General features: G+C 43.1%; 1 protein-coding gene across 2 annotated transcripts; it reads left to right on the top strand.

Annotated features, from left to right (window-relative positions):
* The first annotated feature begins 261 nt into the window (after nucleotides 1–261).
* LOC121541776 (RNA-binding protein EWS) lies at nucleotides 262–10485 on the top strand. Of its 2 annotated transcripts, none has more exons than XM_041851069.1 (16): nucleotides 262–369; nucleotides 1015–1051; nucleotides 1224–1278; nucleotides 2380–2506; nucleotides 2707–2914; nucleotides 3194–3447; nucleotides 3576–3768; nucleotides 6818–6855; nucleotides 7446–7463; nucleotides 7560–7675; nucleotides 7784–7913; nucleotides 8061–8180; nucleotides 9147–9318; nucleotides 9410–9504; nucleotides 9610–9853; nucleotides 10110–10485. In XM_041851069.1, exons 1-16 carry the CDS (start codon nucleotides 354–356, stop codon nucleotides 10147–10149), a joined length of 1863 nt encoding a protein of 620 aa, XP_041707003.1. In that variant the 5' UTR covers nucleotides 262–353; the 3' UTR covers nucleotides 10150–10485. The 2 variants fall into 2 exon arrangements, with proteins under 2 accessions (XP_041707003.1, XP_041707002.1); XM_041851068.1 differs by having other exon boundaries at nucleotides 3194–3474.
* The last annotated feature ends 655 nt before the right edge of the window (nucleotides 10486–11140 follow it).

Genomic DNA, 11140 nt, shown 5'->3' with positions numbered 1-11140 from the left:
GGAGTTACATGGAATATTAGCAAAAGCCGTACCACCTTCTCAGGTTCTAGAGCCTGAGAAGGGAGATATGGAAAACTAAAACAAGGAAGTGAGGGTTTTGTTTGTACTATTTTTGTTAGGGTGGATTGTTAGAATCACTATTAAGTAGGGATTTTTTTTTTTTTTTTTTTGGTTTCAAACCGTCCAGTTGGTGGCGGCAATACAACTTTTGGATGTAGTCCGCCATAAAACCCACAGAAGAAGAAGAAGACTACCACAGTCCCGTTCGTCCAGGTCCGCCTTCTTTTAAAGTCAGGCCAGCTACGCGTGCTTGAGTAGAGAGAAGAACATTTTGTGAAGACCAGACGCACGAAATGGCATCAGCAGCCGGTAAGGATTGCGAAACCGTTGTAATTCGTCTACCCACCAGTTTATCAATTTCTAATTCAATATCAGGTTTTAGAAATGTAGGCAGTAGCTAAGTAACTCTATGTGCAGTGCGAACCATTTAGCTAACTAGCTACTAGAAGGCACATTACCGTTTGTATGGGGGGAGGGGTTCGTTTGCTAGCTTTTAATGCTAGCTAACTAACTAGGATGGCTACTGCATTTTGACATTACATTTTCAAAACACCGAATCTATGACTGTTGTTGAGGAGGTTGGGAGTTATTTTCCCATGAAACATGCATCTCATTCCGCTAGTTAACTAGCTCTAACTATCGTCCGATGGTTCTGTGCCGGTAGTTGGCTATCAAAGCTAATGCTAAACTAGTTAGCTAACTAGCTTTTTCGTTTGAATGACCTGCGGGCTAGCGTAGAACAGGCGGGCATTCGCTCAGCTAGTGAGTGTGGATACTGGAAAGAAGGCCGTTTTTTAAAATTGAGCTTTGTTTGCCAACTAGTAGTTAGCCTGGTGTTGGAGACTGCGTTTTACACACACAGTTAATAATACTTTTGACATGGTAAAGAAGTTCATTATGCCATTCAATGATATCAGCATGAAACTATCCTCATGGTTATATTGTATTTTGCAGACTACAACGCTTATGGCCAGGCGGGAGGCCAACCGGGGTAAGTGTGTTCTTGCCCTGAAAAACGAATTTATATAATTGAACTGTTTATCGCATTGATAGTAGCCACAAACATTAGTCTGACTCCACAATTATTTTATTGACGAGTCAATGAAGATGGTGGGGGGTGGAGTAGAGCCCTGTATTTCCTAATTAAGGCTGTTTGTTTGTAGGTATGGCTCCTACGTGGCCCCGCCCTCTCAGGCAGGCTATGGACAAAACACACAGGTAGGCTGCCTTTGTTCTGACCAAAGCCCCTTTCCATTTATTAATTAATTTTTTTATTTAACCTTTATTTAACCAGGTAAGCCAGTTGAGAACAAGTTCTCATTTACAACTGCGACCTGGCCAAGATAAGGCAAAGCAGTGCGATTAAAAACAAGAGTTACATATGGGGTAAAACAAAACATAAAGTCAAAAATACCACAGAAAATATATACAGTTTGTGCAAATGTAGCAAGTTATGGAGGTAAGGCAATAAATAGGCCATAGTGCAAAATAATTACAATTCGTATTAACACTGAAATGATAGATGTGCAAGAGATGATGTGCAAATAGAGATACTGGGGTGCAAATGAGCAAAATATATAACAATATGGGGATGAGGTAGTTGAGTGGGCTAATTTCAGACGGGCTGTGTACAGGTGCAGTGATCGGTAAGGTGCTCTGACAACTGATGCTTAAAGTTAGTGAGGGAGATACGTGTCTCCAGCTTCAGAGATTTTTGCAATTCGTTCCAGTCATTGGCAGCAGAGAACTGGAAGGAATGGCGGCCAAAGGAGGTGTTGGCTTTGGGGATGACTAGTGAGATATACCCGCTGGAGTGCATACTACGGGTGGGTGTTGCTATGGTGACCAATGAGCTAAGATAAGGTGGAGATTTGCCTAGCAGTGATTTATAGATGGCCTGGAGCCAGTGGGTTTGGCGACGAATATGTAGTGAGGACCAGCCAACAAGAGCGTACAGGTCACAGTGGTGGGTAGTATATGGGGCTTTGGTGACAAAACGGATGGCACTGTGATAGACTACATCCAATTTGCTGAGTAGAGTGTTGGAGGCTAGTTTGTTAATGACATCGCCAAAGTCAAGGATCGGTAGGATAGTCAGTTTTACGAGGGCATGTTTGGCAGCATGAGTGAAGGAGGCTTTGTTGCATAGCCCCTAGCCTTTTAGGGTTCAATGATCTGAAAGGACTCGAATGAATACAATATGACGCTTCTCTCCTGAGTATGGAGGGCATAAACTCAAGTTTTTTTTATTTTCTTAAGAAACCACTGAACAGTAATGGTATTGGACCTTCGATAGATGACATCTGTGTTGTTTTTCAGCCGAGTTATGGCCAACCGCAGGGATATGGGTCATACAGCCAGCCGGCCGAGTCAACCTATCCCCAAGGCGGTAGCACCTCAAGCGGCTACGCTCAACAGGGTTACAGTCAGCAGCCACCAGCTGCAGGTGAGAACTTCTATTCACAGTTAAAAACACGGCCCACTAACTGAAACGCATTGTATTCCAAAGTTAAATACAACTTTTTATGTGTGAACCCAGCACTCATTGAAATGTACTGTTTTATGCCACTAGCCCCTAGTTTTCTAGTGGGACAGCTGGGGCTTGTGTATGCAGTTTAACAACTACTTTTTGTTTTCTCCTCTCAGCTGGTTACGCTGCCACTCCTGCTGCCCCTCAGGGTTACAGCCAGCCAACTCAGGGGTATGGAGCCGGAGGGTACGCTGCCGCCCCCGCTGCTGCCGCCACCACTACCACCACCAGCAGCCAGGGCTCTTATGGGGTCCAGGGTGGATATGGAGCCCAGACTGCATACCAGGGATATGGGCAGCAGCCGGCCGCTGGAGCACCACCCAGGTATGTATTTGAGCACTCAAGCTCCATTACCAGAACACTGGTTAATATAATAATATATGCCATTTGGAAGATGCTTTTATCCCAAGAAACGTAGTCATGCATGCATACACTTTTAGTATGTGTGGCCCCATCAGGAGTCAAACTTATGATCCTTGGCGGTGCATTGGTAGTAGTATCCCACCCATGTATTTACTAATCTGAGAAAGACGAGCTGCAATATGCCAGCTGGAGGTTTGATCCTATTTCTCATAATTGTGTCCTCATCTCCTGTCCCCACAGCTACAGCACCAGCAGCCAGCCACCCACCAGCAATGAGCAGAAGTCCTACTCCCAGCCGCCTCAGGGTGGTGGATACCAGAGCCAGCAGAGTGGCTACAGCCAACAGGGTGTCGGTTACCAGGCGCCACAGGCCCCTTCCCAGCAGCAGGCCCCACCTTCCAGCTATGCTCCCCCATCAGGAGGGTCCTACGGTCAGCCACCTTCCAGCCAGTATGGACAACAGGGTGGACCAGGAGGCAGCTATGGTCAGCAGGGTGAATATAAAACACCTAGCCAGTACAGTAAGTCTGCTTACTTATGGCATTGTATGATTTTATACTGGTCTATTCTGTCTTCATAGTTCTTACTTGTGGTGGGTCCTAACTGTCTGCTCTCTCCCCAGGCAACTACAGGCAGGATCAGTCCAACGGAGGGGGCTACTCAGGGCCAGAGTCGGGTGGATATAGGGGCCACGGTGAGGGCCGAGGCATGGGTGGGGGGGAGAGCCGGGGACGGGGCCGTGGGGGGTTTGACCGCGGCGGGATGATGCGTGGTGGTGGCGGCATGCGCGGTGGAATGAGCAGAGGAGGCATGGGGTAAGTGCTCGCCCGTCCTCTCACTTCATCAAACCTTTTCTCCTACAGGTGCAGGGTGAGGCCTGCACAGGGTTGAGAGCGGCACATCACCCCTCACTGAATAGGGCAGTGAGCCAAATTAAGCTCGGCAGAAAGACATGATACACATGATTTCTGCAATTGGAATTGAGTGGGAAGTTGAGACATTTTAAACTACACTGAACAAAAATATAAATGCTACATGTAAAGTGTTGGTCCCATGTTTCATTAGCTAATATAAAAGATCCCCGAAATGTTCCGTACGCACAAAAAGCTTATTTCTCTCAAATTGTGCACAAATTTGTTTACATCCGTTAGTGAGCATTTCTCCTTTGCCAAGATAATCCATCCACCTGATAGCTGTGGCATATCAAGAAGCTGATTAAACAGCATGATCATTACACAGGTGCACCTTGTGCTGGGGACAATAAAAGGCAATTATTAAATGTGCAGTTTTGTCACACAACACAATGCCACGGATGTGTCAGGTTTTGAGGGAGCGTGCAATTGGCATGCTGACTGCAGGAATGTGTATGGCGTCGTGTGGGCGAGCGGTTTGCTGATGTCAACGTTGTGAACAGAGTGCCCCATGCTGGGGTTATGGTATGGGCAGGCATAAGCTACGGACAACGAACACAATTGCAATATATCGAGGGCAATTTGAATGCACAAAAATACTGTGACGAGATCCTGAGGCCCATTATTTTTTTTATTTTTTTAAGTTATCTGTGACCAACAGATGCCTATCTATATTCCCAGTCATGTGAAATCCATAGATTATGGCCTAATGAATTTTTAAATGGACTGATTTCCTTATGAACTGTAACTCAGTAAAATCTTTGAAGTTGTTGCATGTTGTGTTTATATTTTTATTCAGTGATGACCACATCCTTTCAAATATTATGTGAAATCAGTCATCACCCAAGTAGATGTATGTTGTGCCACTGGTTGCTGCTCTCAGCCCTCCCACTGTATGGCCAAAGGTAAGAAGGTATCCACAAGCTAAAGACCATCAGCAAATATCTCCTCTTTGGCCTCCTAGTCCAGGGGTGTCAAACCCATTCCATGGAGGGCCGAGTGTCTGCTGGTTTAGTTTTTCCTCTCAGTTAACACCTAGACAACCAGGTGAGGGGAGTTCCTTCATAATCGGTGACCTTTAATTCCTCAATCGAGCACAAGGGAGGAGCGAAAATCTGCATACGCTCCGCCCTCCGCGGAATGAGTTTGAGAATTTTGTCAGTCAAATACCAATTTGGCTACCCAGAAGTAGGCTATGTTTAAATGTTTTTCCCCGTGCAAGTTATTTTCAATCACAGGAGCACACGAGCCAGAGTCAGTTGGGATAATAAGCGGGACGATCAAGGAGCCAGTACATTTACAGCATGTTTATTCTACAAGATTATGCCAGTAGGCCTTTTTGAATGAGGGCACTTCCAGTCACATAAATGAAAGGTCATGAAGGACTGCATTTTGAATAGGCTATTCAACCACATGTAATTCTAATGGGACTAGGTTTATTTTTTCAAATTCTGGAAATCATTTCTATAGGGGTCCTAAATAAATCCAAGCTAGATGTAGCAGTTTCTCATTTTGAAGGTGTTTTGTTTGTGTGCAGACTTTGGCAATACTCCTTTAAGTATGCAGTGCTAAAATTGTGTGAACTGTATATACACTTTGGGAACTTATAGCTCAACCTGCATACATAAAGTACAATTATGTATATAGCCATGTTAGGTTTTGATATTAGTCGATGGGAATGTCAATAACATTTTAGTGAACTGGTCTAAAGCCTGAGGTTGGGGGATTAAAAAAAATAATAATAACTTGTTTAACAAAAGGTGAATGCATTGCTTTGTCACTTCAAGGGCATATATCTGTCTCTCTCTTTCTATCGCTGTCATTCTACCAGTGCGCTTATTGTACTGGTAAAATCAAAAGTTAATATCAGAGGCACATTTATCTTATGGTTTTCATTTTTAACATACTTGATGTTTAATTACCCCAATAATCACAAGTGCAATTCATTCACCTTTCTTACACACAGGTAAGAAACAAATTAGTGTCAAAATGGTATAACTTCAAATGTATTGCTGAAGTGCACTTTTCTTTAACATGCTTTGTCGCATTTATATGCTACAGGTAACAAAGTGAGATCCATGTAAACACACCAATACTTTTACAGTACCACTACTCAGTTCTGAGTCTGGGCCGGCAGCATTTTGAAAAGGGGACATAATCGGTGGTATCAACAAGAGGTGTCCAAAAATGTCCCCCCAAAAACCTATGTCATCAAGAAAAAAACTGTTTTTGAAAGCTAAATGTTTTTTCATGATTGGTTGCTTTTTTTTTTTTTTTTTTACATTGTGTAATCAAATAATCTCCTTGTGTAAAACAATGTTTGGCTGACATTTTACTGGAAATGGCTGAATGTACCATACGAGTTCTTTGTAACACAATTGTCTCAGGTACAGCTCTGAATAGTAAAGGCTTCCCATGTGTCGGCAGAGCACTTCATGTCATACATCTTATGGCATTTTGTCGGGAAAGGGGGGGTTACTTTTTATAATGACCTCATCCTCTAAGCCTGAAGTTCATACAACCATAATTTGTTCAGAGTCCTTTTCAAATCTAACTATATCACTGGTCTTTAACTTGAGCTGCATCTGAAACAATTCAAATATATCCTGTTGTGTAAAAGTCAGGTGTTTTCTACCCCAGAGGTAATAAAGATTGACACCACCCCATTATACAAAACATTGATACTCGTAGAAAGTTATGCCACTTCTGCGTTCATATATTGTATTCAGTGAGGGAACCCATAGATCAAACGTTGTATAGACCCCTACCCCTGTTTAAGATTCTATAGTTTTAAGATTCAAAGTGTCTTTTGTGGGGTTAATAGCTAAGTTAGTTTATTTTGGGCGTTTTATAAATAAGAGCTAGTCAACTGTGCCCGATATCCCCCATCCCTATGTGGTACAAAGTGGCTGTTAAAGGGAAATCGTCTTCATATCTCCGCTTATTCCCCCAGCATCGCTGGAGACAGAGGTGGCTTCAGTAAGCCTGGTGGTAAGTTTAATGACAATTACAAGACGATAATACACTAGACCACCTAACACATGTATACATTTTTATCTACTTGTCGTTAAGTATTTTCTAGTCAAAGGGGAAAACAAAGGAAATATATTGCAGGTTGTTGATTTGGGTTTTTCTCACACTGCTTTGAGGATATTTTCAAACTTTCAATATCAAGCGTCCACTTGATTACTAGTTTTAGAGTGTTCCCACTGATATATTTTTTGATATACAACCCCAAGCCAATGAAGCCATTAGGCTTTCCCCCACTTTTCTAAATATTTATTTCATTCATATGGTCTTTTGATATTTAACTTTCAAATTAGGTAAATTTTCAGCCTTTAGTGTTTTGGGTGTTCAGTTCTTTTGAAACACTTTTTATATATTTTCCACAAATTGGGTTTGAAGAATCTAATTATAAGGTTGCATTACCATGGTTTTTTTTTTTTATGCAAAGGGGAATGCTCAGAGGAGCATGTGTGCCTGGGTAAAGTCAACCTGCAGCATGTGTGGGGTAGATCAGGCAAATGTGCATACTAACGTTGGGTCTCTTGTCTTCTCTCCTCTTTGTGGATGGGTAACAGGACCAGACTCAGACATGGGTAAGTTCAGCATGCCATGTATCAAACCCAGCAGCATTTGTGCATCAATTTGCAAATAGAATGTGTTTTTTTTAACAGGCTTTACTCTGTCCACAGGACGCCCAGAGGAGCAGGATGACTCTGAGAACAATACCATTTACATCACTGGCCTGACGGAGAATGCAACGCTGCCCGAAGTTGCTGACTTTTTCAAGCACAGTGGAATAATCAGGGTTGGTATTTGACTGATGCAGTTTGGAGATCTTTCCTAAATGTTATCACACGCTTTTGAAAGGTATTGATGGATAAATTGGGTGATTTAACTGGTTTCCATCTTTCAGATCAACAAGCGCACAGGTCTGCCTGCTATCAACATCTACACAGACAAAGATTCGGGGAAACCAAAGGGTGATTGTACTCTATCATATGATGAGCCCCCATGCGCCAAAGCTGCAGTGGAGTGGTTTGATGGTGAGTCTTTTTTTTGGGGTACTAACCAAGGCCCTCTGATAGCCCCTTGATTAGAATGAATAGGGCTTCATGCATAACCTTGGCAGAGTTCTTTCAATTAATGTTGGTATTGAATATGCACCTCTCAACCTCTCTTCTCCTACCTAGGCAAAGACTTTCAGGGGAAGAAGCTAAAGGTGTCGATGGCTCGCCGTAAGCCCATGATGGGGATGATGCGAGGAGGCATGTCCATGAGGGGTGACCGGGGAGGCATGATGAACCGTGGAGGTATGTTCTGCCAAATCCTGTTCCACACATCTGGAATGGACATTTCCAACCTGCTCTAACTGTTTCACTTGTAGAATTTTAGGGTATCTTTAGGGATGAAAACTTGTCGCTTTTTGGCGATATTCGCCGTTTTGATCTCAAAATGGACCATCCATGTGAATCGTGCCTCTGGACTGAGCACAAAGTTACGTGTTGAACTTATTAGAAAAGTAGTAATTGATTAGTTTCTCAATTTATGAAAATAATGCATCAGTGATTCATATTTCCTGCAACTTTCGGAATAAGAAAGGCCTGTTTCTGTCCACCTGTGTGTTGTAGCCAGTTATCAAGCCTAAACAGTCATTTCTAAAGTCTTTCCCAAAAACCTTCCCAATGAAAGATTGACTGCAAAGTAGGCCTACCTGGCAGAAGATATGATGAGTTGTATCAATCGGGTGGGCAATTGCTTTACAAACTCTCCCATCACATGAAACACTGCTAGCCACCCTGGAAAAAATAACAGGGGAAATCCAAAACCAGGAAACTAAACCGAGAACTGAATTTGGCAAATAATCTTAAGATTCTCTAGTGCCCTATGTATTCCTGTCTGTGGAGACTTGAGATTATCATAACATTTCATGATAAACCATAAACCCAGACCAAAGAGCCTGACTTCTCCACCCCAGGGCACTATATTCTGTTTATTGTGGTTTGGAAAGTTGGGAGTATTGAGACTAATCAAATGTGTATAATGTACTTGTGCTCTGAAAATAGGCACATTTTCTTGACTTCACACACATTTTGTGTGTTTCCGTGTGAATTTTGTTTAACCTGTTTGGTCCCTTACCAATTTGCATCCCTGTATCTTGGTAGATAGAAAAGACATTTGAGATGTAATGTAAACTTGGCAATTAGTAGATGGTGGTAAAAGTTGACCCCAAACTTTGTAACATTCTGAAAACTGACTTATGTCTTGGTCACTCTTAGGGCCAGGAATGATGGGCCGTGGTGGTGGTCCGATGGGACGAGGTGGGGAGCGCGGCGGCTTTATCCCCAGGGGTGGTCCCCGTGGCATGGGCGGTCCCCATGGCATGGGCAGAGGTGGGCCCTCAGGGGGCAACATGCAGCAGAGAGCAGGAGACTGGGAGTGCCCTAAAGAGTGAGTACTAACAAAAGGAAGTAAATTGTTCAGTCTTCAACTGCTTTTCTCTGTGGTTTAGGGTAGTTTTGACTGAGGCTTATGATTGCAGGGGCTGCGGTAACCAGAACTTTGCCTGGAGAATGGAGTGTAACCAGTGCAAATCACCCAAACCGGAAGGCTTTGGACCACCTTTCTCCCCTCCAGGTAAATGCTTTGCTAACTATCTACTTCATGAAGGATAAAGTAAGTAGTAGGTGAAAAGCTATAAATTGTCTTCCTTCCAACCAACACATTCTGTCTTGTTTCTAGGTGGTGACCGTGGTAGGGGTGGCCCAGGCATGCGCGGGCGTGGAGGGATGGACCGTGGAGGTCCAGGGGGCCCTGGAGGCTTCCGTGGAGGCAGGGGTGGTGATCGTGGAGGTGGATTCAGAGGACGTGGTGGCATGGAAAGAGGAGGCTTCGGAGGAAGGGGCCGTGGTGGCCCTCCCATGGATGACATGGGCGGCCGAGGCAGGAGGGGTATGGGATCCCCCGGCAAGATGATGGAAATGAAGTGAGTAAAGAATTATCCACATCCTCAACTAGCTCCCATCAAACAACCAAGCTTCTAATGCACACTTGGGCTTCTCATATTTAAACCCACACTTATTTTTACATTTTGGCAACAGAAGTTAATTGATGGCATTGTAAGCTGTCCTGGTTCAATTACATACAGTTATGAATGAAAAGGGAAAGCCCAAAAGGTGTTCTGAAAGCTGTCTGAATAAATCCGTCAAGGTTGTTAACGGAAATGTTCATTCCCTCTCCAGGGGAGACCATCGTCAGGACCGCAGAGGTCGTCCCTACTGAAGGATACAACGCTTGCATAAATTCCCATGATATACAGGATTTATTTTTAAAAGACAATTTTAAACTTGTAACTCCATATTTATAAATGGTTTAAGGTGGGAATTTGTGTGGCTCTATAGTCAAACTTCGGTGACCTTTTTATTTTTTACCAGTGTTAGTGTTTTTTTGTTCCGGTCTGGTTGAACATTTGTGAACCTATGGCAAACGCATGCTGTCTCATGTACAGATAAATTGTGTGAGATTGTATTTGTGAAACCTTGTGATAAGCATAACATTTTTTAACCTGTTCTGTCCTTCCTTCTCTGACTATGTTGAATAAAAAAATAAAAAAAATTAGTCACTTGTCTTTCCTGGAAAAGGGTTTGTTGATATTACTGCTTTAGTAATGGAATGATCATTGTTTCACTCCAGATTTAAGGAAATATTGTGGATTAGCTGGTTATGAGGTTTCATTATGGACCGACTGTGTGATAGTTATGCAGAATGTCTCCAGTTTACCATGACATTCGCGAGATGGTCCCAAGGTACAGTGAGGGGGGAATAGTATTTGATCCCCTGCTAATGTTGTACGTTTGCCCACTGACAAAGAAATTATCAGTCTATAATTTTAATTTATTTGAACAGTGAGAGACAAAAATGTTATAAATTGATTTGCATTTTAATGAGGGAAATAAGTATTTGACTCCCCCTCAATCAAAGATTTCTGGCTCCCAGGTGTCTTTTATACAGGTAACGAGCTGAGATTAGGAGCACACTCTTAAAGGGAGTGCTCCTAATCTCAGTTTGTTACCTGTATAAAAGACACCTGTCCACAGAAGCAATCAATCAATCCGATTCCAAACTCTCCACCATGGTCAAGACCAAAGAGCTCTCCAAGGATGTCAGGGACAAGATTGTAGACCTACACAAGGCTGGAATGGGCTACAAGACCATCGGCAAGCAGCTTGGTGAGAAGGTGACAACAGTTGTTGCGATTATTTGCAAATGGAAG

This window comes from Coregonus clupeaformis, chromosome 27, assembly GCF_020615455.1.
Source record: "Coregonus clupeaformis isolate EN_2021a chromosome 27, ASM2061545v1, whole genome shotgun sequence".
NCBI classification, from domain to species: Eukaryota; Metazoa; Chordata; class Actinopteri; order Salmoniformes; family Salmonidae; genus Coregonus; species Coregonus clupeaformis.
This window is presented reverse-complemented; position numbering and strand designations above follow the sequence as displayed.